At 45.6% G+C, this 26,497-nt stretch overlaps 1 protein-coding gene across 6 annotated transcripts in view; it reads left to right on the forward strand.

The window, feature by feature from the left end:
• Positions 1–25,747, forward strand: part of ARMC9 (armadillo repeat containing 9) — a 94,108-nt gene extending 68,361 nt beyond the window's left edge. For 4 of the 6 annotated variants that reach the window (XM_025202718.1, XM_014519375.2, XM_025202722.1 and 1 more), the window contains 7 exons: positions 416–474; positions 7,990–8,094; positions 8,525–8,640; positions 13,374–13,498; positions 15,729–15,861; positions 21,146–21,318; positions 25,391–25,747. In XM_025202718.1, the coding sequence (XP_025058503.1) occupies positions 416–474; positions 7,990–8,094; positions 8,525–8,640; positions 13,374–13,498; positions 15,729–15,861; positions 21,146–21,318; positions 25,391–25,413 (734 nt within the window). In that variant the 3' untranslated portion in view covers positions 25,414–25,747. The remainder of the gene's footprint in view (positions 1–415; positions 475–7,989; positions 8,095–8,524; positions 8,641–13,373; positions 13,499–15,728; positions 15,862–21,145; positions 21,319–25,390) is intronic. The other 2 variants (XM_025202720.1, XM_025202719.1) reach the window with 2 other exon arrangements.
• The last annotated feature ends 750 nt before the right edge of the window (positions 25,748–26,497 follow it).

Below are 26,497 nucleotides of genomic sequence, written 5' to 3' on the forward strand. Positions count from 1 at the left end.
CACAGGCAGGGCTGGGGGACTGTTTTCTTCTTAAACTATTTACTGGGTCATGACTGGCCATTGATACAAAAAAGGTTGAGAACCACTGATCTAATCCAGCCCCCTGCTCCAAGCAGGACCAGCCCCGACTACATCATCCCAGCCAAGGCTTTGTCTAGCCGGATCTTAAAAACTTCCGAGGATGTAGATCCCACCACCCCTCTGGGTAACCCGTTCCAGTGCTTTACTACCCTCCTAGTGACAAATGTTGTATAGTGGCAAGTGATGTGGCCTCGAAATAGTGGCCTAAAGTTCAAGAGATGCTGTTCAAAGAACTTGTACCCTAAATACTGGCAAGTTAATTAGATGTTACAAGGAGGAGAGCAGCAGGTAGAGTTAATGATGGGGTACACTGATGTTTTTTGTTTTTTTCCAGAAGAGCTGCTGGATGATAGTGTTGAGTCAGATGATGAAGAGGAGGAGGAAGATGAAGAAGTAAGTGTTTGTTGGCATCACAAAGGAAACCAATTAACCTTTTCAGAAACATTGGTGCTCATTATTTAGATGTTATTTGTCTCTTCCTCCTGGGCTTGCTTTCTTAAATTCCACTGGCCAGTGATGTTTGCATGAAAAGAAGAGTGCTGTGTTTTCTTCATTTGAAGTCCTTAACTTGTGTTTATGGCATCACAATCATCCCAACAATTAACTCCATGATGTCATAAACAAAGGCCGATAACTTCAGGTAAGGAATGAAGAGAGCTGTGATAGCAACAAAGGGCCTCTTTTCATGCTGATGTCCTTAGTAATTAAAAACAAAGGAATCAAGCTATCAGAAACACCAGCAGAAGTGGTATCAGCAGACTGCTAGGCTTCCTTGAGACATCAACTGCAACTTCTTGTGTTACTTTGAAATTGAACGCCCTGTTTTAATTAACTTTCTTAATGATTGGGAAGTAAGCCAATAAGCACACATGTGATTTTTGATTTGGGGCTATCACTCTCATCATACAGGAATCAGGATAATAAACACCAGAAAGGTCAGGCAGCCTGGATCCTGAGTAATTAAAAACAAGATATTGGGGCATTTTAACCACTGTTAAATAAATCTACAATATTGCTTATTGAGAAATTATCTACATACCAAAAGTGGGAGCCTTAGTGCAGGCAGCACATAAGCAATATGTATTTTATTAACTAATCAAACTACTGGGATGATGCAGTTGGGGCTGGTTCTGCTTTGAGCAGGGGGTTGGACTAGATGTGACCTCCTGAGGTCTCTTCCAACCCCAATTTTCTGTGTTTCTATGATTGTCCTCTTTTGCTTTGTCTCTGCTAACACTCCTGTGATTGCTATGTTGGTATGAGTGCAACAGTAGGAGATTTCCTGGAAAAATATTAGTACAGAGAGGTAAAAAAAAAAAAGGACTCATTTTTAAAGACCTTCCCACCAGATGTGTAATGCAAAGGGACAGGTAGAAGCTACAGTTGTCCTGGTATTATGTTTCATAAGCCTAATAGGAATATATAAACCAGGTGTGTATTTTGTAGAGGCCTGTGACACTGATAGCTAGCTGTCTTCCCCTACAATATAATTTGGTATTGTCAATAGCTAACATGTTTCCCCCTAAAACCAAGCATAGGGGACAACAGTTTGTAACCAAGGTACTAAGACATTAAAAGTTTGAAAAGCCTCCCTCCTGCCGCTTCCCTCAAAGAAGCTATCCCTTAAGTCATGCAGACACTGGCTTCAAGGCTCTCCTTTGTTCTCTAATATATTAGTAGTAATCAAATAGGCTTCTACTTTAGCATTGCCGCTTTTTCTTTTTAAGTGAGAAAACAAGTATTAATTTTTTTTTAAGTTGTTTTTATTGAAAAGTAGAGTGCAACAAGGAGAAGGTAAGGCAGACAAATGCAAAAAAGAGAACAAATGCTAGTGAACAAGTACGTATCAGTTGCAGAGACACTAATCGTAACAACTTGCTGAAATACAAAACTCCCCTTTATACTGATTTTACTGCACAATAACAATTAAACGTGCATATTAAATTAATGTGTATATTTGCTGCATTATGAAGGCAGAGGAATATTACAAAGGTCCCCTCCGGAAGGTGCTGTTCACCCTCAACTCCCATTGACTTGCACATCTCACAAGATCTGGCCTTTGCCTGGCAGTGCCTTGTACACCTGAGATAAGTGGGTTTCAGTTATCCAGTTTCCATCGCATGGATTAATGAGATGGTGATGAGCACATGTCTGCTGGGACTACACTGAAACCAGCAAACTGATTTCCATCTCTCACTTTCCCCATATTTAAGCCTATGTTTGGAGGAATGTCAATTAACTCTCACTACCGTTTTGTTCCTAGATGCAATGAACCACTTATAAACAAAACCAGAATTGAATTATTATCTGCTCCCAAATTGGATGTAGTGCAGCAAGGGCCTGCCAGGAGCTAACCTGGATTACCTGACATTGTTCCCTGTGTTTGCAAGTTTTAAAAATCCCTTTTCATGGCGCACCTCTGATTGGATGTGAGGTTCTATAATCATGACTGCCTGACGTCTGCTGTGAAAGCACAGTGTGGTGAAACCTTCCCCGTGTCTCTGACAAAAAGAAATGCAAAACTCTGGAACTCTTGGTTCAGAGATGATACCATCCCCTTGTGTCTGGCATCAGGGTTTCTGAGGGATGCTGTGAACCTGGCTTTATTCTCTTGTGATGTATAGGGGGGCTGGAGTGCTGTTGTAGCCAGGATGATCCAAGAGATATGCGAGAAGCAGGGGTTTGTTGCTGTTTCTTTTACTGGATCAACTGTATAATTGGGAGAGATGTTAGATGAGCTTTTGGACACATTGTGCCCTTTTCGAGGTCACTTCTTCAGGACATGATGTACAGAGACAAGGAGATGACCTCCAGGAAGGTGAGCCCTTTATTTTGTAGTGATGCTGAACACCTCTTAAGGTCATTTTCAGGAGTAAAAGAGAGTTAATTTTCAATGTCCCATCCAATCCTTGTTCACACTGCTGAGTAATCTCAACAGCAGGTTTAGATTTGGAGTCATCTGAGATGTGCTTTTCCAACTGAATCATCACGTGGTGTAAAGAGCTGTAGGCCACTCTGTGCGCTGTTGAAGCAATGGCCAGGGCGAGGTGGTCAGTTTGAAATGGAAATCTGTGTACTTTTGTTTTTCAAGACCTTTTTTCCTTTCTGTAGAAGAAAGAATTCTGATGGGTGCTTTTTAAAAATTTGCATCAAGGTTCAGCTTAGCCCTAATTGCGGGGCTCCCTTTGACTCTGGGTAACTACAATTTTATTGTTATTAAATGGAAGCCTAGTCTCAGGTGTTTGATGACCAAATTGGTCTAGAAAAGTAATTCTCAGCCAGGGTATTGCAGGAGCTGTGCAATATTAGCATTATTAGGTGTGCACATGATTCATGAGTTCAAACCAGGGATTTCCAACAGGAATCCGTAGTGCCAGAAACTTTCTGACCTGTTGTGGGCTTTCTGGGTTCTTTGTAACTAAATAATTGCTCTATTATATTTCCAGTCACAAAATGAGTGAAAGCGAAGAGCCGGCATTTATGGAGGGGGATGCCTTGGATCTCTTGATGGATGCCTTGAGTCTAAAAAAGGTTAAAAACAACGGCATAGAAGATTATAAACCGAAATAAATTGCAACGAAATCATGTACTAGCCTCACGAAGGTTATTGTTAATGCAAATAACCACCGATTTGTTGACTTGCTGCCTTAGAGATCAGGACCTGTGTATTTGTGGAATGTGGAACATAATTGTTTTCTCTTGTTCGGTAGAGTTCTCTGACTATATCTGATCTTAGAGCCATCTGGAAAGCTGGCTTAAGGGAAAATTGAAAAAATACATATATGCAGTGCCAGTTGAAAGATCTTTAAAAGTTTGCACAAAATGGATGCATTTCAAGTTATCTGTATCTTGATTGTTCATTAACATATATTCAGATAGGTGCCTAGTATTAAAATACTTTAGTCACTAGCTTGCAAATATTTATAGCCTAGTGACTGGAAGAACAAAAACAGACCCCCAAAGCACATCCCCATTCCTCCTGCCTCCCTATTCACTCCTTGATAGCAGTGTGTTTATGCAAAGATGCATATGCAAGGTATGCAAAGATCTTACGTGCTCCTGTTGCAATGCATCTTCCCATTTTCTATTTTATCTATATTATTTAATTTTAAAAGAGTCCAAATTCTCCCTCAGCTTTCAGCAGATCTCACGATACTGACTTCTTAAGCCTAAACCACCCTGCTAAGAGTAGACAGACCTTGTTCCAGCGTGGAGGGAGGGGGGAAATCTGACCTAGTACCTACCATTTGGTCAATGCAAAGACATGTAGGAATGTTAAATGAACTAAAAATATGAAGTTACTTGCATGTAACTTAAAAGGCATTAAAGTCTCATGTAAATACTCTCATTCAGAAGTAAAATGGCATTAGGGTTACATCTACACAGCTTTAAGCTACCTAGCTGGGGTACTGTTAGCAAGCCAGCTAGTGCAGCATGAAGCTCAGTGTGGGCTAACTACTCCATTATCTGCTAGTTCTAGAGTTTTGCATTTCTTTTTGTCTTGGACCAGCACAGCTACCAAATACATCTCATTATCTACCCAGCTTTGTGGGCAGGTTTGTGTGGAGTTGTGTGCTGACAGCCGATTTGCCAGGACCCCAAGCTCAGGACATGGCTTTGCTGTCACAGAACATATCTTTCGTTTGCTACACCTTAATAATACTCCTTTATTTATCTTTTCTTATTAGCTTTACCTATCTGCAATATTTAATCTTTAAATGTGGTTTTAATTGGGTTTGGATAGTTTTGAAAGGCTGTCTGTAGACGTAAATATGTAATATGGAAGCTCTAACTCCAAGTTAATTTACAAACTTGAGATTTATCAGATAAGGGTATAATCGCCATTTATGGGGATGCCTTCTGATCCACGTATCTATCACTCGGCACCTGGCAATAAAAGTCAATAAGCTCCAGTGTGAAAAAGCATCCCAGCTAGAGGCTACATCAGAAGAGCTTAGTCTTAACTTTAGGCAAACCATTAACACCTTCAATGCTGAGCTCCAGTGCAGGCTGTGTGCTGCTGTGAACGTTGTGATGTTTTTGCAATGGAGTGATGCTGCTTCTGTTAGGATGGTACTCCAGATAACAGTCCAGGGGATACATTCAGGCTCGCATACTTGGTACACTGGACAGGACAAAATCAGCTGAAAGATCCCCTGCAACGAGGGAACAAAGTCCGAAGGTGCCTACTGACCAGCAGATCGCAAGCCTGTGAGTGCAGGGTGACATAGAAACCTCAGCCAGAGGACCTTAAATGCTAGCAGAGGTAGAGAGCAGGGGGAAAGGAGCCAATCTGCGAAGAGCTTTAAGGGTTTTCAGAAGTCAAACTGTTGTCAGGCCTGGAGGCAGCGAGTGGAAGAAACAGAAAAGAGTGTTATGAGTGGCATGTCACTAGCTGCAGCATTTTAAGCAGCTTTAAAAAGGATAAATACCAGGAAAGCCAGTAGTGATGTCTGTCTCATGCCTTTCATCCAGAAGGACTGCAAAGAGCCTGATATGCTATATTTAATATTTTCAGAGCAGTCTGGGGCGGGGGTGGCAAGCTCATCTCGGGCCCTGGGCTAGATCTGGACCACGGGGCTCCTTGTAGGCCAAATTCAACTCAGGACATGTGGACTGTTGCAGTGGCCCCCATGGTGGTGGAGCCAGCATGGGGTTCCTTAGTGGCTGTGTGTGGTTCGGCAGGAGCAAGGGTAGCGCGGGTCCAATGACATTGGGGACGGGGGCAATGCATGGTCCAGCAATGCTGGGAGTGCAGGGTCTGGTGGGGACAGGGGTGGGAGGAGTGCAGGGTCCAGCAATAGTCATGCCCAGCGAGGCAAAGGGCCCAACTTCCAGCGCCCTCTGGTAGCCTGGTGGGCTGGATAGAGAGGCTCTCTGGGTGGAAGCAGCCTGCAGGCTGTACGTTTGACACCTCTCATCTAGGGGATTTAGACATGTCATGTATCTTCTATGAAAACAAATAGAAGATGTGTGTTGAAATCTCCTAACCTTAAGAAATCTTGACTTTCGATGACAGAGATTACTCTCTCCTAGCACTGAAACATAACCCTCTCCTCCGTCTTAGGATAGAGCAGGAGGTGGCAGAGATTTACACCTTTTAGAATAGCAAAATCAGAGATGTATAGCACAAGCCTGCATGAGTCCAAGCTTACTTGGTCAGAAGCTGTGAAAGGACATGCCCAGAGCAGCGTAGCAAAGAGAGAGCGAGTGACTGGGATAGACAGCCATTCTGTACTGCAGCGTTAGGCAGCATTTTTAGAGAGGTGTGAAGACGGATTTCTTCGCTTTGTCAAGAGAAATGTCAGTGTCTGTCCTTTTGCTAAAAATGTTTTGAGGAAGGCTCATTAAGGGAGGAAAGCAATTGAGGATTGAGCTCACTTAATGGAAAGTGATTGCATGATGGATCATATCCTAGGCAGCTAACTTAACAGGAGCATTCTTAATTTCCCGACTGAAAAAAAAAATCACAGCAGGGTTTTTATGCCAGAGAATATTTTTGTAAGCACAAGTAGCACTAGGAAGCAACAAACCAGCCAGAGGAGAGCACCGATTATTTTGTTTAAAATATTTCATAGGTGCTAAGCAGGTGAAGGTAAGGCAGGTAGATTGTTTTAATTTATGCTTAGTCTGTTATGACTTCTTATAGTGTCTAACTGAATCCTTGTGCCCTCAGGTGTTGCTTTAGCTGCCCTCCCCACATCCATCTGTCATTTCGTTCACTGGAATGACAGCTTTGTTGCAGTTCTGTAATTCTCCTCTGTTACTTGGCTAGTTTGTAAGCGTGTTCAGGTACCAACCTGGAGAACCAGTTGACCACTTTTAATCCAGTCGGTCTTGCACAGCCCTATCAGGGCTCTCATAGTCACCGGGACACTATCCCACAGGGCCAAGGTGCTGTCCTCAGGAAAGAGAGTGTCCAGTGTCTGTGGATGATCCACAAATTATTCTACTGATACTGGATCATACCTGTGATATATACTTACAAGAGCTTTTGATCATTTATTAACTCTTTTAGAGATGAGAAAGCGTGACTGTTGTTTCAGCATTTACCTTTCAACCCTCCAAGCTAGAATACCCACCAGAGAACCAGAACAGAAAGGGAGCAAAACCAAATCTCTTGCTTCCAAAAGTTATTGTAAACTCACCCCTGGCAGGGTCTTGTGAAGGGGTCAGCCTCAGCTCCCTCTTCCAAACCCTGGACATGCCTTTTGATTTAGTTATGTACAGCAGAAGCATAGTGTTAACCCCTGTCCTCTTTCCCCACCAAAAGTTCACCCCAACCTCTTATAACGGATGGAGACTCTTTCTTCTAGCATGAGCTATCAATCTCACAGCCCTCCTTTTCCTACTGGGCTGCCATCAACCCTTTAGTCCCATGACATTGCTTTCAGCTGGCAGGCAACAAAGAGAGGGAACGTACATCAATGCTAATAAAGAGTAATCAAAAACCTTTCTGTTATTGTTGGGACTTGAGCTTCTATAGACTCCTCGATTGTGAAGATGCAAAGGAGACTGACCCTGAAATTACAGTACCTTTGATGCTCTGTAGCAGGGCAGGGTTTTTTAATGTATTTTTCCCAGAGCCTGCTTAGTGGTAAGGGATGGGAGAGATTATTTGTACCTATTTTTCATTGTATCCAAAGTTTATTCAAGTGTGTGTGTGTGTGTGTGTGTGTGTGTGTGTGTGTGTGTGTGTGTGTGTGTGTGTGTGTGTGTGTGTGTGTGTGTACATTCATAATGTGTTGTGCCTTTTTCATATAAATTATATAGGTAGCCTTAGTGGTTAGAGTTGCTTATTGTATATCATCCAGATGAGTGCTGGGATGGAGATTAAATGCTCTCACTTGAAATCAACACCCTTCTTAGAGTCTGGATTCAAATAATCAAGGTGTGGTGTTGTAACAGGAGGACCATGACACAATGGAGGCCGACCTGGACAAAGATGAGATCTTACAACCTCAGCTGGGAGAGCTGTCGGGAGAGAAGCTGCTGACAACTGAATATTTGGGAGTAAGTATCCCTCATGGGGATTCTAAAATCACCGACTTCATTTGATTAGTAAGTATTTAATTTCCACTTTTCCATCTGCTTTGGAAATTCAGAGGCTAAGTTAGAACGGATGCCTGCTTCTGTTTTCTACTTAAAAGGTCGGCTGAGCCTTAACTCTCTGCCTAGCCAGCCCCAATCCATTGCTATCTACTTAAGAACGTCTAACCTGCAGAAATAAGATGATCCTGGGAAAGGTGCATCTTTGCAGGGCCAGCTGGGAACAGAAAGAGCGCTATGGTACAATGAGATGAAGATCCATGGTATAGATCTTCAGCGAATCAAGGCATTTCAGTTTAGTGGCATTAGAATAGTATTCATCTGTCAGTCCCAATGACCATAGTTCCCCATTTTCCTTTTTCTCCTCTCTTCCTCTCTCCCTTCTGTGTATTAGATAATGACCCATACACCCAAAGTAAAGAAGAAGCTGTTCCCTGGTGTCCATCAGAGTATAGACGAGCCTCTGCAGAGACCAGTCACACCGGGCTGTCACAGGGCTGTGTATCCAACGTAAGTCTGGGGAAATGAGGCATGAAGGTGGATTTGTTTTTTTCCCTTAACTTTGAATTTCACACTAAAACACTGTAACGCTAATGCATGAAAAATAAAGCCTCCATACTGGAAAGCACATTGCCATTGTCATTCTTTAAAGATCTCTGACCTTAAGTAATGGACGTTTGAAAAAGAAAGGGAAGGAAACGGCAATCAGAAAGACGGTCCTTTGGCCTATATTGAAATAATGGGGTGAAAGCTTATAGATTGATTTTGTTTCTTCTTGCAGTAATGTTGATGTGTCCATATTGCCCATCTTTTGCAGCGTTTTTGTGGGTTAGTTCCCGCATGGGTGAAATGTCAGTGAATCTGCCATTCAGTGAGCCAGAAAATGTGATCTCTAGGGATAGTTGCTGCCCTTGCATGAAATAAATTAGAAGGGAAATGAAGGAAGACAACGGTTTCAGATGTGAGACCTGCACAAGAGGTGTAAGATAAGGAGTAAAGGGAGTCTGATCAAAGAAAGCCTGGTCACGTAATTATGCAGGTGTAGCTGAGGTCAATAGTAAGATATTTGCTTGTAGTTTGATCTAAAAGTTTATCTGGGCCCTTAAGTTCACTGCATGTATTATTGAGTTGCTTTTAGAGAAATGAAGCCATACTCAGTTTGCTCTTGAGATGGGATTTCTTTTTACCCATGATGGGATTCTGGCGTTGTCATTTTGCCCAATAAGAAGTCAAAGATTAGCTCTTTTTTTTTCAGGGCCATGAAAGTATGTTACAGCGTTATACCTTGTCTCAAAAATGCCATGTTCTGTATGTGCTTTTTAAATGAGGATCTAGCATCTGTTCTTTAAGACAGTGCAGTATGGTGCCTCAAAAGCCACAAAATCATCAAAACTTTTAAAAAAATATTTGAAAAAATAAATCTTTAAATGGAGCCCAGACAAGCTGAAATTTCAGCATCCTTTAAAAAACGAGTAAAAAGTCATTCTGAGTTTTTATATTGCTTCTAAGTCGCCCTTGCTAGTTTATTGTTTTTATAATCACGTTTTTCCATTACGTGAAACACATTTCTATGCGAATTCAGTGTGGAAGACCAGGCAAACATCAGGGGAAATTCACTTGGAGTGGATAAACGCTGAAACTTTCGGCACAAGGTGTTGTGAAATGTACCAAGCAAACCAGCTGATCCAGGCAGAGAACGTATGTCATCAACTGTGATCATTGGTTTTACTTGTAAAAATAGCTGGAAACATTTGCAGCCAAGTTGTGATCATTTCTTTTAAAGCTGCTATTACAGCTTTTAGGCTCATAGGTTTGCTTAGGGAGCAATATTGGTTGTATAAAATGGTAAGCGAGTTCCCACGTTCAGAAAGTGTTTCATTGCATTTTAGCTGCTGAGAAGAATGCCTCTTATTAAGCCACTGGAGTACCTGCAGTATCTTTGAGTGCACCAAATACAAGACCTTAAGAGCAAAATCACTTGTTAGAAAAACAACATTTTTCCTGTGTAGTTAATCCCATGCTACTTGAGTTTAATGCGACTGTTTTGTATAATACCTTTCATGCAGACTGTCAGAAGAAGACATAAAAGCAAAGGCAATGTTAATTGTGGCATTACAAGGGCATTAACAATAAGCTTGACTAAATCTATTAATGAGTGAATAACATTTTCACCATGTCAGGATATAGGAACTGTGTGATATGTAACACTCAGACCCACGTTGTGACCTTAGCAATGTGTGTGGGTATCTCAGAGCAGAGCTTACCTTGCAAAGTCCTGCTTTCTCCCCAATATACCATTCTTTGTTAACTGATGAAGGAAATGGCTTAGATGTAACTGTAGAATCTCGTTCCTTTTCATCACATAACGGGGGTCCAGTATTTAAAGCATATGGTAAAAATGTTTCTTCAAAAGTCAGTTTTTCCATTTCAAAATACCAAATGTTGGCCAACTGTCTTTCTGTATTTGTGAAGAGAGGAGCAGCCCTAGCGACAATGCAGGCTGCTCTTAGTAACATAAGGATCATTTCATTACTAGTTTTCTTGCACTTTCTTTCCCAGAAGACCCACAGACAATGCAGCCTTCCTACTGTGCTGCTGAACATGAGCTCAAAGCTCCTTTACTTCAGGTCAAGGCTATTATCTGTGTCCAGCAACTCCCTTTCCTCTGCAGTGTCTGCACCTGGCTGCAGGCTAGCAAGCCCAGGTTCATTCTCAAGTGGTCTCTAATCCGAGTAGCATTTTGTAGTACATGGTTAGTAGCGTTCACCTTTAGATCTCAAATTCTACCTAGGCAACTAAGTATTTTCAGCCTGCTGTATAGATAAGGAAGCTGCAGCACATCAAAATGGATTCACTTTTCCAATGTGGCAAAGCTGACAGTAGACCCTGGACAGTAGACCTCCTGTGCACTTATAGACTACGTCTTTTCGCTGGGTGGGATTAGATAACTCATGTATGGTACTGCTATCTGCACTCGTAGCATGCTAGAACTGATAAAGCCTTCATTGGAGCTTCCAGGTTTCTCCAAGCCATGATCCTGCCAAGTCACAGTTTGAGCCTCTTGCAACTCAGTCACCATCATCACCAAATGAGAGAAGTGTCAGCATCCCACTGGAGACATGTTAAAATGTGCTCCTTGCACCTTTGTAGCGGTCCCAGTAACTTTGGTTTGATGGACGTGTGTCCCTTTACGATGCAACGCAATCACTGCGCATTGTCGCGTCCTAACCAGAATTTAACAGTCCGTTATTTTTACTGATTTAAAAAAATGTTGTAACGGCTAATTTGATCTAATTCAATAAGATGGTACAGTCAGTGTGAGGTGAATGCCTATCAGCCATATTTAAAGTAGAAAAGTGCAAAGTCACCCCAAAAAGTGAGACTTCTGTATAGTGACACCCTCTGTAGGTAGCTTCTATGTGCAGGAAAGCTGCTACAGTAGAAAGGCAACAGCTAGATTATCTAGATCAGGAAATTCTTTAACCAGAGGAAAGGACAAGATTTAATGGAGGCTATGTCTTGATAACTGTCGTAAGCAATTTCAAGGCAGTCAAACTGATCTAGTGATCCAGATTTGAAGCGAAGGCTTGAGCTGCATTTGTTAGTCTGTAAGGGGCAGCTTTGCCCTGCCTTCGGCTTGATTTATTTAGGAAAAGTTCTGACCGTGTCTCATCACGTTGTCTGGCTTGTCTACGTGGGGACACTCAGGAAGGTGAATCCAAACACACTAAAGGTATCAGTTTAATGGATTAGTTAAACCCCTGTGTGTATGCTCCCATTCAGAATTCAAGTAGCCTTAATTTTGTTTTGATTCTTCATGAAGGCATTTAACGAGGTTTAATGAATCCATTTTCAATCCACACAGCAAGGGCTTTTCTGCACAGAGACAGAAGCCTGCATTGGGGCAGGCAGAAAGCTGTGGCTGAACAGCTGTTCTGCACGAGAAGTGGATTCACTGTACCTGCAAAAGGGTCCCTTAGCACCCACAGGGAGAGCTACTGTGTAATAGCTGTTACATGGTAAACCGCATCCAAGCTACTTTCCCGTAACCTCTCTGTGTAGACAAGTTATTAATTAACTCAGAAGAATTTGTGGGGAGAAGGGGCCTCCTTGTATCGACAGGCTCTGGGTGTATTACATAGGGCTGTTGTAGCAAGGAAAGCTGGCACAGAGCACCAGAGACCTTCCCGTTTGGTGAGATCACTCAGGAGGGATAGAAAGTCCCTTATATTCCTCCAGCTCAGTGTTTCTCAACCCATGGGTCGCAACCCAAAAGTGGGTCGCAAGAATATATGAAAGGGTTGTGAGCAAACTTAAAAAATGGATCAGCAGACTTTAAAAATAGATTCTCCTTTAAAGGAGGAAAGTGTGGGAAGCCATGGCTTTTCCCTAGTAGGCTGGCAGAGCTCCAGCCTGCAAGGGGCTGCTTGGGGCCCCCCATGACCCCCAAACACCTACCCTCTGCCCCGCTGGGGGTGGGAGGCAGCGGGTTGGGAGTGAGAGGCAATGGGTTGGGACTGGTCATCGACGTTTACAAATAGTCCAAAACCGGTTGAGAGCCCCTGGACTAGATACCCCCTAGAACCTGACTCTGGAAAGCAGTTTTCTGCCTAGAAGTGTCCGAGTTGCCTTTGCCTGATCTGGGCACGACTATTCAGTGAAACTCATCTCAAGGCAACTTCTGTCTAACCTCCCCTGACCTCCGATCTGCCCCCCACTGGCTTCTGTCACCCCATTTGATTTACTAAGTCATTTGCTCTCTCTTGTCCTTCAGAAACTCTTCCCTGCTAGCAGGCAGCCCCCTGTCCATGAAGCCAACAGATCCAGTTCTGTAGCAATTGAGTTAAAATACTCTGCTATGCTTTGAAATCCCTGTTCTGTAGAACCCCAGTAATATTCGTATGTCCCTGAGACCTGGTAGACTCACCAGCATTGTCTCTGGTTTAAGGGTCTGCTGGGATTTCATCTCTCCAAACTGTCAGGCATTACGGTTTCCTTCCCAAGCTATTTATTACACTAGGAAAAAATGTTAATTTCAAATACATCTCACATCAGCTGGGTTGGAGAGCTGCACTCAGAACTGTTACAGTCATGCAGTTAAATTATGGCTGTAGCACTAGCTCACGGCATATAATATGCCTTTATATTTCTTCGGGACCGTTACAGGAAATGAGATGGTGATATTCAGGCAGCTCTTTTAGGCTGGAAGTATTCATCACCCTGCGTTCTCATTTCTCCTCCAGGCCAGAAAATGATGCCATTTCTTCCCATGGCAGGGACGGCAAACTCCAGACTCTGCAGAGCTGTCGTCCTCCCACCCGTAGTGGGAGCAGGTCCAACTCTTCTGACTTCTGTATTTCCTCTTCATGTAAGGATAAGCTGGGAATGCTGCGGCTAATTGTTCCTAACAATCTGGGTGGGGAGGAGACGGGGTGGGCATTTGGAGAAGGGGGTACCCCGTGGGTGAGTTGGGGAGTTTTACAGTGTGGTATGCAGTTGACTTCTTTGGTGCAGAGCGAGAGACCGCAAGGCCCCAGCAGAATGACACCCTGGACAACTGACAAGCACCTATGGAGCTGAATGACACCATGGTCTGCAAGTCCCAGCACACATGCTCCCTCTTGATCTAAGCAGAGGTGCCAAGGATTGAAACCAGGGCCTCACACATACAAAACTTGCTCTCTACCACTGAGCAACACCCCCCCGCACCAAGCGAAAGAACTGTGGCTCACAGGGCCTACAGTTTCCAACAGGGCAGTGCTACTTTCTTGACCAAATAGACCCCTTCATGGATCTAAACAAAGCCTTATCTGTTGGTACCTGTTGGCATCTGTTCAGTGGTTCAACTGCAACAAAAACAAAGGGCTGATTTTAATTAATCCTACTGATGTGCTGTGGAAAAGAGGTTACAGACAAGGCAATAATAAAAGTTTGGGGGAGAGGACAGCAATATCCCCTTAGGTGTGGCCCTAGACTTCTAATCCATTGCCAATGCCGTCCTTGGTTGGCATCGCTTGAGAGACCCTGGGAGATGCTAGAGATCCTTTCCCTGCTCTTTTACTGGAATTAACACAAACCCCTCTATCACTGCAGAAATGTGAAGTAAAATTGAGATGATTCTGAAATGCTGTATTTCCAAGCCATCTGCCAAAGGGAGGGACAGGGAGCTCAAGGACCAGGGGAGTAAGGTCCCAGCTTATTTGCGGGGATACGGTCTAGAGGTTAAGGTAGGGCACTCAGTCAAATTTGCTGGGATTTCACTTAAAGGCTTTTGAAACTTTCCAGCGCAGAATTATTAAAAAGCCCAAATATGCTTTGAATCAGTGAAGACAAGGCATCTTTTTAAATTTCCGAGAGGAAATGAAAGGGATTCTACAAAAAGCAACCAAGGTTTCCCAGACAAGGATCTGCTTGCATAATGCTCTGAGCTGATCTATAATAGCTAAACCAAAGAGGGTACCTTTGAAGCGTATGAAGCTCCAGTTCGAGAGACCTATTTGAGCTCTCTGTATGTTCTGTCATAATGAGAGCAGTGCCATTTGAACCTCAGGTTTCACATAGGAATAGGACTAAAGTATTTGATAGAGACACTAGCTGGCCAGATGCAGCAGCTCTGAACAAAAGACATAAGTCAATAGGAAGCCCACTGAGTTGGCAGGAAAGCCAGGGTTTTAAATTTTCAAACTTCATAAAGGGGATTAAGCAAATCAGACATTGAAACCGCTGCTCTTTGCTACTTAAAAATGTGTGGCGTGAAGAAATCCACCATTGGATGCAGAGACTGAAAAATAATTCCTTATGTTTTAAAGGCTGAGGGAGCACAAAAATACTTTATAAATGTTGTATTTAGGCAGTATCTGGGCATTAAAACATACCCACCAGTGGGGTGGAAAATCTGCAGGCAATCCTGGCCAGCGACACTGTGGAGCAGTTCACTGGAGGGTGGTAAATTTACTCTACAAAACACTTCTTCCTCTCCTGTGACACTTTCCCAAACACTACAGTGAAGATCAGCTCACAGAGCAATGCAATGATCATTGTATTCCCTCTAGAACCTCCCTTTCTTCCCAGGAAAAGAATCCCACTCTGAAATAGGTTGCATAGACTTAGAGGAGTTCGAACCTTGGCCTTGCTGTTCTTGTACCATGGTGGAAATGGGGAACCTTTTAGATTAGGCCATTTTCCAGCTCTGTCATGAACAGTCCAGAGTTGGGTTCGACACAGCTGTGTCACAAAGTGGGCAGCAATTGACCAAGAAGGAGGGGTGGATGAAGCTGGTGAACCATTTGGGTCAGAGTAACTCAGCATCACAAGGAAGCATAGGTCTTTGCCCTCTTTCTTGACAGAGAAGTCCTCAACTTCTTTCATGTGGGGGTCTACCTCCCCTCCTGCCCCAGAGTTTCCCTGTGCATGGGCTGCCACCTGAAGACAAGCAGCATAGCCATCGTTTGGTGTGTACCCAATGCTGCTCTAAGGCTCTGTCTTGAATACCTCATTGGCACCTGCTCAGTGCCATTCTCATAGCAGCTACGATACATTTTTTTTGATGTCCTTCACAGCGATCCCCCTGCATTGAAACACCCATTCTTTTCCAATAGCAGTTGAAATCGACTCATCCAAGATATTCTCATCCAGTCTCAGAATGCATCCACACGTCTTGGGAGCTACCGAAATCCTGTCTGTCCAATCCACTGATTTCACCCAGGACAAAGTAAACGGGCAGCCACACAGGTAAGACTTAGACACGTGGTCATCTGGGAACAGGGAAGGAGTTGGGGGTGGAGAGGGGTGTTTACCAGCTAATTCCATGCTGCTGTAAAGATAGCCTGTGAAGTCATCTGCTGTATGATGTAGTGTGGTGTGATACCACTGGGATAACGCTTGCCAAACAAAATAGTCTGAGCACTGCAAGTGGCATCTGTTCAATTTTTTTAAGAAGTCTGGGCCAGAAGAGAAGAAATCTAGGGCAAGATTTTATTAATGAACATCACATGGAAGCACAGCACTGTCACCTGCAAATAAAATACCGAGGTGGCTTCCTCAGGCGATTTACTGTGCTGAGCCCCGTGAAGACATCATTCATTGTAGAAATCAAGAGCTTGGGTGTATTGGAAGAAGGTGACAAGGATTAAATTGCAAGAGGTAAAGAATTTAAATACTTAAGTGGATTGAGAGTGTTTAAACCTGCTGAGCTGACAGCCCCATTGACCAGAGGCCCTGATTTATCCACTGAGCGCAGGTACCTCATGGGCAGTAGCCGGGCATGTTTTCCCATTATTGTATGTCAGCTCCGGGCTGAAAGGATCGCTAGGGAAGAAAGAGTATTTTTGGCTCTCTATCTGGGATGTGTCCTGTTCTGCCAGTTGTGATGGTGTTTTCTGGGATGCAAACACTTCTTCGCCAGGAACTGCCAGCCTATTTTTTTTAACAGAGGCCGTTACAGTTTCATCAGACGTATAACTGCCTTGTGCCACTTTTGAAACAAGGGCTGCAGAAACATCTCAGAAGCAGATGAATTTATGGGATGGGTGGAGCTAGACACCTGAAGGGACAGGGTGTGAGAGTGCAAGGATGTACCGAGCCGTCACATATCCAAGAGTGAGCTGGCCTGGCTCTGAATGGACATCCTAGTGCCGTGTTCAGGCTCTCTGCCTTGGGCCAGACTTGAGAGCAGCTGTGCATGGTTTGGACACCAGTGAGTGACACTTACTTCTTCACCACGTACTCAGGCCGACTCAGGAGGCTGTGCAGATCTGCCATGCCTCCGTGTCTCACACTGTGGAGAAAGCAACAGATTGCGAATGGACAGGTCCCCATCCTGTTCTCAGCTTGGCTTTGCACTCCCTTCTAACTGCAAAGCAGCAAACCTTTCTGCTAATTCCTCCTGAGCCCTGACTCTTCCTTTTTCTGCATCTGAGCAGCTCAGCCCCTCTTCACATAGGACTCCCCACATCTCATGCATCCGCCACAAAGAGCCCTCCATCTCCCTTCAGTCTTGCAGCCAGCAATAGCATGACGTTGTTCTCCTTCCCTGCTGTACAGCTCTGTTAATAGAGGAGTCTCTGCCTCGAGATGCGAGAGTGAAGTCTTGCACAAAGGCTGTATCGTAGCATTGTGTGGGTTCTGTTAGCATGTTGGTACTGATAAATGATTACAAAATCAACCTCAGGTTACAGGTTGTACAGGAAATGTAGTGCAAGTAGGCATGGCATGAGAAGTCGCTTGCCAACAGGCTGATAGTTTTACAGTAACCAGAACTTAATGTGTTATTTCCTTAAGAAAACACTTACGGTAATCTGTTCCTACAACAAGTGGCAGTGCAAACAACCACTGTCACTGCCTTAATCTCACCCATTGCTAGGGGATGAAAGATGCAAACAAAGTAGGGCAATCCTTGATCCTCTGGATCATGGTGTACGCGAAAGAGGTCTAGTCAAGTGCCTGCTGAATCTGCTTGTATGCAGTCCTGCGACTGTTGCACCAAGACGTTCAGCACATACACCTAGGCAAGAGCATGGGGGAGTGGAGCCTGCCCAAGACCTGCCATCCCCCCTTCAGACCATTGAGACAGAATCCAAAGGCCAGATAGAGTCCAGACCGAGTTCAGTGCTTCAGTGGTTGTAGTTTCTGCCAGTTCAGTGCCTCAATGGTTGTAATGTCTGCCAGAGAGCAACAGATAACTGCTGCTGATTGCCTAATGCCTCAGCTAAGGCGTGTTTCTATTAGGGTGATGTCCCATAGCCTTTCTCCAACCAAGGAGTACCCACAAGGCGTTGGGGGCTAGGGTTTTGAGGTGCCCTATACTCACCTTACTCTGGAGGTCGCAACTTTGTGATGTTTTATAGGAGCTGCCCCATCACAAATAGCCCCACCATGCTGCCCCTGGACCAGTTGGATGCAGTCTGTGGTCATACCCAGGAGTTGGTTATGACCCACTGGTTTCTGTAGCCAAAAGCATGCAAGGGAGTGATGTGGCTGGGCCCGTATCTGGCAATCTTTGACTCCCCAGCTCGAATGAGTCCCGTTATAGTGGGGCCTTTGGCAGGAGTGCAGTGCATAGGTTGAACTTGTGCCTCTCTAGTGGCATCCAGACAGCCTCACTGTTGTCCCCACACTGCTGCCCACCTCTTTTAACACGGTAGGTGTTCATTTGCCCATGCTTCTTGGGACATACCTACCAAGGCATCTCAGGGAGGTGAAGCAGAGCCATTTTCTTTGAACACAGGGGTCACTGGGTTGGATTTCCCTCTTTCTCACATCTAGTAAATTGGGAATAATACCACTGAGGTATGGGCAGGTGTGCTGGTACTAAACCAGTCGGTGAGAGATGTGGTGCGCTATGTTGGCAGTGTCATTTTCCAGCAACTTTATTTCCGTTCCAAGTAATCACCGTTTTAGCTGATGGATGGCAGAGGGAGAGTCGTCCCCCCTTTTCTTGGTTAAGCTAAAGCACAGTATTGTTTTTAGTATCTCATGACCTTTATCCACGCTGTGAGAGAGAGACTGTATGCAGGCAGTGTGTAGACACCCCCCTCATATGATTTTTAATAAACATTTCTAGAAATGCGGCTTTTTTTTATTGGAGAAAAGAGGAAGCAATTCATCTTTGTAACCCTTCCCCATTTCCTGGATGGTTACTAAGACTGACCAGCTGTCTGTCATGCACTGGTTTTCTCTGGTTGCTCCCCAGGCCAGCTGCTACCCAGAAGCAAATAGCTTTGTTTCTTCTAAAGGAAGATTTAGGTTTCTTTTTAGCGCTAACTACTCCGTGTGCATGCTCTCAAATTACAGCGCGCTGTCATGAATGTCTCTTCTTATGAAGAGCTGCTAAATATTTTCCCACGAGAGAGTTGTCTCCAGCACTTCTGTAGTTAAGCTCTCATTTTTGCACATACAATAGCAGGTTTCTGTGCTGCACAATGGGAGATCTCTGGGAGGGAGAGGGCCATGTTCCTCCATCTTTGTATGCTTTATATTCGACGTCCAGGTAATAGCAAGGTTCACGACGCTGTGGATCTGAGAAATTGTGGCAGGTAGAGAAAGGGGGTCTGTTATGCTCGCTTGCCATATGCAGCAAGTATGTAACCTTCCAGAAAGACTGTCTGCTTTAAATAGAGTATTTGCTCTGTGCTTATCCCATTAATCTCCTCTCAGTGCCTATGAACATAGACACAAAGGACTGGAAGGAACCTCCCAAGTGAATGTGTCATGTTATCCCTCTCATACACTCATGAATTGTGAGCGTTCTGCTTTGCTTTGGGTGTAGCAAGATCGGTCCCACCAGCTAATCTCCTTGGAGATTTGTCATGGCCCCACCAGGGCTTTTAAAATCCAGATTCTCTTTATTTAGAGTTGTGCAAAAAAGAAAGCTCACCTGCAGCGCAAACGCTGCACAGCTCATTCGTGATGCTTTCTTTAGGCACTGACATCAAAATCACGGGTGCAGAACGTGTGCGGCTTGAGAATAGTGAAATGAAAGGACTGGAGCCCGAGCGATACAAATGAAAACAGGAGATAACCATGGTGCTTTATGGAGAGAGACCTCAAACTCTCTTCCATGAGTTCTGAACCTCGGGGACGGTTTTATAGCTTGAAATCTTCTTTGGCCAGTTGTAGTATCAAGGAGAAGTCAGGCTAGAAAGGACCTCCGTAGGTCACGTAGTCCAGCCCCCTGCTTGAGGCAGGACCAGATTCTTCTTTTTCTAAATACCTTTTTATTGGGCTGGATATCATCTGCCGTACAAGCTTTTGAAACAATGATAGAGAGGAATACAAGAGGCAAGTGAACCTTAGCCTGAGAAAGATCTTGTTACAAGGATGTTTTGGAGCAGACTTATAATTGACTGTGTGCTTAGCAGCAAGTGTTTGCAAAAGCAAAACCCGGATAATTAGCACTGCTTAAAAAAAAACAACGTAAAAGCAACTTGGACTAAGACATCTCCAGGCAAGGGGAGCAGCCGCCGAGGAAGAGCTATTGAGCGCTGACTCAGCAGCATTCCATCCTGGAGAGCAGATTAAATGGCTTGAAATCCCCTCATCCTGCTTCCTCCCATTGACAATGGCTTCTTTTGATGGAGCAAAAGAGGTAGGTGCCCTCCCGCTCCATTTTAATGACCTATTTTTGGATGGCACCTTTTTGGATCTCCTCCTTTGGCTCTCCTTGCGTTTCCCAATTACAGCCATCCTTTCCATGCAGATCCTGTTTCAATGTGGTCTTCTCCGGTTAAGGAAGTATATTTGCCTATTAGTAACCAACAATGAGAAATCCAAATGTAATAGCACTCCATGGGGTTGCTTTTGGTTCGGTGTCTTCAGAGTGTTCCTTGAACCCTTTTAGTTAGAGCCGCACCCTTCACAGGAAAACTGTTCCTGGAGTTGGGGAGATGGGAGAGGAGACTGTACGTCAGCATGGACATTGACTGTACTTTAAACAGTGTCCTTAGCGCATATGGTAGGGCATTGATAAGGGCCGATGATGAACTACCAAGATGTCTGCGAAGGGCCCAGTGGAGATAGTGCCAGGAGTTCCCCACTTCCTGTCCTTGCTGGGATCCAAACGCGTGATGGTGCCCATGAACTTGAATGTGGGAGGAAAGACATGTGTGCACTTCGTAGGATTGGGACCTATTGGAGACGTTGCAGAAATACGACAGTGCGGGTGCTAATAATGTGAGATGCACATACACAGCCCTTCTGCATCTCAGCTTCATCACGTTTGCATTTGTGATGTAAAGAATGTGCTGTGGAAAACTTACAATCCAGTTTTGATGAGGACAGGCAGGGTCTCTTTAGTGAGTTGTCTGTACTGTACCATGCTGTGGAATACCTATGAGTACTTTGTATAGCTCCATCTGCGATCTCTGTGTACTTGTGGATGTAGTTCTGTGCTGGTGAGCGTGCACTTTGCATTTGGTTTAATCGCATGCGTACAAATTGCCTGTTGATTTTTCTCCGTGTCCCTCAAGGTGAAATTTATGGATATGCAGATCCTAACACTTCCCATCTCTTCTTGCAGTGAGTTTTCTTCTGCCTTCAGCAGCAGACCCAGGATCCCCCGCACACCCGACATGCCTTGTGCCAGCACCAGGAAGGGGAAAATCCCAACCATTGCGCCCCAGTTCTCTCAGTCTGGACCGCAGCAAACCAGCCGCCCCAGCTCTTCAAGTTCTTCTGCAAGAAGCAGGCAGAGTAAGAGACACTCTCATTTTTAGAGTTGTCTTTGTTTTGGGGAGCAGGGGAAGAAGGAAGCTTCACAGTAGCTCTCTGCCAAGCGTTCCAGTGCTGCAAGTGCTTGAGCAGCGTGCGACAAGGGGCAGGATATGCAGCTCTTTAATTGTATCCTGCCGAGCTCACTGCTTGTATCAGAAGAGCTGTCCTCCTTCCTGTGCCTGACACAGAGGGTGGCTTGAAAACACAGGTGCACCTAAACCTGGTATTGCTTCAAACTCCTGCCAGCCCTCAAAATAGACTTTCTTTAGCTTCTGTCAGATTTCCTGCCTTCACGCCCTCTCCTGTGCGTAACCTGCACCTCACCCCTGCCTTTGGCCCACGTAGCCTCAGAAAACCAACCCGGGTACAGCTCGCTCGCTCGCTCAGAACTCAAAAAGGGAATCAGAGAAACCAGTTAAGTGTTGGGGAAGGGAGGGCTGAAGTGAAAGCAGCTTCCAGTCTGTTTGAATAGTCTTACTCCTTCTGACTCAGTGTGTGATTGCATCTGCTGAGATGCCAAAAGTCCACGCAGCACTAAGCACCTGTAGGAAGATCTAAAGGAGTTTCAGCTGTGTCTTCAGGTGGAACGAGAGTTTATTCTTAGCTAGCTCCAGTTAAGAACAGGCCTTTCCTTGTGCACATAGGGCCTGACTCAGCTCTCTGTAGAGGTGCTGTTGGCAGAAACACCGGTTGGCTCTGCACATTATTCCAAGTGTAGCAACCTAATTATCATCCGAGCTTGCACATTTATAGCGCTTCTTCATCTGAGGATCTGGGAATGCTTCGCAGACATTGAACTGCTTCACAGCACCCTCAATGCCTCACTGCATGCCTTGGTGGGGGGGGGAAGGAGTGGGGGGTCAGGGATGCAAGGATGCTTAGCCCCACTCACACACAGTGAATTTAAGTCCCAGGGGTTGAAGTGACCTGGACACATTCACTGGCCTTTCCACACATGCAAATGAAAACTGGATTGGAACCAGCTATAGAGGTGTTCCACATTTTCAGGTACTGACTTTGTAGCTGGTTGGCTCTTTTTATAGCCGGATGGCCTTTTTTATGGCATGTGTGGCCAGTCTAGATTTATTGGGCAATTAACCAGTTAATTGTATAATATAAGTAACATGTGGCAGAGGCCCTAGTAACTCAGCAGCAGAGCTGGGAAGAGTATCCAGGTCTCCTACCTGTGCAACAACACCTCTCTCCTAGTGAAGACGGGGGACAATATGCTAGTGAGATGGGAGTGAAGCAAATCTACACGGTGCCAGCCACAGAACAAGGGTCAGAGCAAGGTGTTAGCACTGGCAGTCTTTACTCTCTGTTTGCCTCTGATGTCAGCATTTTCTGTTTCCTGTCACACAAGCCCTCGCCTGCCTGAATCGATAGTGGTGTTAATGGCCAGGAGTCCGTCCCTGGTTCCTGTTTCACGCTCGCCACTGGCACAGCAGCTCACTGAAAAGGAAGCTCTGCTGGAAAAGGGGAAAGTGCAGCATGCACACGTACACAAGGAAGCACTGGCCATGTGGCCGAGCCTCCGGCCGGGGTGGGAGAAGGGTGGGATTCACCCTTCTGGCTGTTCGTGGTGTGTGAAAGATGAGTACTTTGCTCACACGGCGCACAAAGCCTCTTAGGGGACAGGATCTGAAGTGAGTTCCTTTTCCAGTGACACCGTGCACAGCCTGGCCTTTATCAGAATGATTCTGCAGCTCTGGGCACAGACGTGGGAGAAGGCAGACGGGGCCCAGTCCTTGTTCCACGTGGTTTGTCACACTCGTATATTGAATTTTAGTGGGGCAAGGATGGGAACCCAGGTCTGTCGCATCCTGGCGCAGTGTCCTCCCACCTCAACCCTCATTTGGGCTTAAAAAGAAAGGACCACCCCCTCCTTCCACAGTCCTTGAGGGACAGGGGGTGGGTGCCAAGTCCAACACAAGGGTCATGGCCGTGGAGCATGAGTGGAGGCAGGCACCCCCATACAGGACATCCAGATGCCTCGCCAGCAGTTCCTGCTGGGCATTTTAGGTGGCTTCCTGTTGACCTGCTGGCCAGTGCGGATCCCATTCATATGTGCCTAGCTCTGTGTTTGCTGTAGGGGGCCTGGACGCCTACCGCAGGGCTGTAAATTCCACTATGTGACAAGGTGCCCAAACCCTCTTATTGATGTGTAGGAGCTTATCTACACTGAGGCGTATTTACTTGGGAGGCAGGATGTGAATTTACAGTGTGTAACTGTTCCAAAGGACTTCCCCACATGGGTGCTCTCAGTGTGTTAAAAGTGCCTGTGTGCAAGGTCGTTTCTCCACTTCCCTAGTGCAACAAGCCGTCTCACACTTAGGGCCTGTCTACCAGGGGCACACAGGAACCTTAAGCTGAGTTAATGCTTGAAGTTGATTATTTAAACTGCATCCTACCCCAGCATGGACCCTCTGGTTCAGAATCAGAGTGGCTGGAATTTGATTTTCTTCACTTCACTTGAATTCTGGATAGTAGTGTTCACCCACGCGCTAAATGCGTGCTCAGTAGTAGCAGATGGCAGAACGAGGAGCCGGGGTCTCAAGTTGCAGCAAGGGAAGTTGAGGTTGGATATTAGAAAAAACTATCTCACCAGAAGGGTAGTAAAACACTGGAGCAGGTTACCCAGAGAGGTGGTGGACTCTCCATCCTTGGAGGTTTTTAAGGCCCAGCTAGACAGAGCTTTGGCTGGGATGATGTAGTCGGGGCTGGTTCTGCTTGGAGCAGGGGGTTGGCCTAGATGTGACCTCCTGAGCTCCCTCCCAACCCTCATTTTTTATGATTCTATGAAATGAAGTTTAGCGTAGTCACTTGAAACTCGCCTTTAATTAAACCAGGTTAATTTTCATGAGCACTTCTGTGTAGACAAGCCTGTCACATGCGTGTGGACTGTCTGCATTGGGAGAAATGAGTACCGAGTAGTTAGTATGTTATAAATTTGCATGCCTGTTTACTGGGTAGATGAGCCTGAAGTGACTAAGCAAACCCATGCACAAGGAATGGAGAGTTCCTGGCTCCCAGGTGCCTGCTCAGACCTCTCCACCTCTTCATTTTTGTGAACGTAGAGACACTGCACTCTTCCACCAGGCTTTTTTTTCCTCCTAGTCATAGATTTCGGATGACACATTGCTCTCAGAAGAGCGAAGTACTGACTGTGACGAGAAGACAAGAGGCTTGTCCAAGACACCTTGTCCATTGTATTTCTACAGCCTCAGCCCTAACCCAGTATTAAAAGTGCCACATTTTATTAAAGGAGAAACAGAGTATTCAAGGAATCCAGTTAGACTAGCTGTGCTACCCCTCTCCCTGGGGCTGAGAACACAAGGGCTGATGTCTCAGGCATGCAGAGGAAACATAGGGGCAATTCCTGTAGCTATAAACCTGGAGCCAAGGCAGGTGGAGCTACACAGCTGGAACTCCAGGCAGGACTGAGCCCCTCCGTGTAAAACCAGCAACGCGTGGATTTTTGTTTGTTCCACTTCTTGTCTTGCACAGGCCGGGCCAGAGGGGCAGATGGGGTGAGGGCAGGGGATCGAGATGCCAGAGCAGGCTTGCCCTACCTGCTCTGCCTTAAATTTCCTGCCTGACCTTGGGTGGATTGTTTCATCTACCTCACAGTTGGTCCCACCTCTATGAAATGTGGCGAATGCTTCCTTGTCTCTGTTTGTCTTGGCTCTTTAGAGGCAAACTCCTTGGGACTCTTTCAATGTGCGTGCATTAAAACCAGTTTCAGTTGGGTTTTGTGGTTGCTACACCGATACAGCCAAGGCTAACAGTAAAGAATTAAATTGTCAGTGAAAGCAGCAGCCCATCGTGACATCCTGTTGTCGAGGAGTGCTGGCAGCGATGTTGGACAAATAACTTGCCCCATTTAGGGCCTGCTGTGAACACAGCCAGTGTCAGAGGTGCAGGGTTTGTGGCTGGCGTGCATTTATCCTGGTGTTTGTATCAACACGCAGGCTAAACCCCCTCTGGCAGAGCCTGTCTTGTACCGGATCCTGCTTTCAGCTGACAACCCCTTTCTCCTCCTCTTCTGCAGGCAGCCAGTCCTACAGGAAGTGAGAACAGCTCCTTTCCTCAGGAATCACCTGTCACATTGCCGAAGGACACAGCCAGCTTCCTGTAATGAGCCGCACTGGCAGGCTACGGCGAGCTGAGGTTATCAACACCGCACTGCATACGCCGCATACAATGCTTCGGGGACTATCTGATGGGATGCGTCTCCTTCTGTCTTTGCAACGGGCTAAGACAAGAAGGGACCTTGTCGGGATTCAGCATCACTCCAGCAGCAATGCACAGGGCAGAGCCAGTAGAAGCACCTGATTGCACGGTCTCTAATTTAAACTTATTCTGAAACAACATTGCTGAGTAGCATTAAAACAATTCTGTCTCCCCAGCTGTTGGAGTAAATGCCCTTTGGAGAAGCTGCTCCCACAGCTAATGTGTTGCTGTTTCCTTGGTCCCAGGTTCTGGTCTAGGGAATCGGTATGAAACCTGTTTCAAAAGCCAGGGCTTTGTTTATGAGCTCAGGGCTGGGACATCTCCATGCAAGGAGACTCCATCAGCCAAGAAAGACACTGTGCCTAGCTCTGAGCTAGCTTTCCCGACCACCATCCCCATGACTGCAGCGGGGTTGAGTGTGCATCATATAGCTCCAGATTTAGCCGGGTGATGTTTGTGCTGGGGTTTCATCCCTGTGGTTTGGGAAGTCCAGGCAGCAGAGATTTCTGGCAGGCCTCACACAGTGTGCCTGCTAGCTGGCACTCAATGCTTTAGGAAGGTGCATAGTCTTGCTCCAGAAACAGCAAAGGGGCCAGGGAATTATAAGCAGTGATTGGAAATGCCTGCACCAGTTGCATTGCTGTCCCACAGGGGCTCATCAGCAGCTTTCTCTGCCGATCCCCTTTTGTCTCCCTCTTCCTGTTGTCTTACAACCCATGAAGTGAAAAATCTGCTTTCCCGCTTGGGAAGGGGACCTCCATTTCCTCCTGAAGGAAAGCCACAAAGGCCCTCCACGAGGTCACGAGCGACTGCCCCTCCACAAGGTCACTTCCTCTGCGTGTGCCTCTCCAGTGTGATTAGAGCTGGTTCCTCGACACTTCCATACCCTGCACCACATTCTTTACTGCTGGCTCAAACAATGAGG

Source organism: Alligator sinensis, unplaced genomic scaffold (assembly GCF_000455745.1).
Source record: "Alligator sinensis unplaced genomic scaffold, ASM45574v1 scaffold301_1, whole genome shotgun sequence".
NCBI classification, from domain to species: domain Eukaryota; kingdom Metazoa; phylum Chordata; order Crocodylia; family Alligatoridae; genus Alligator; species Alligator sinensis.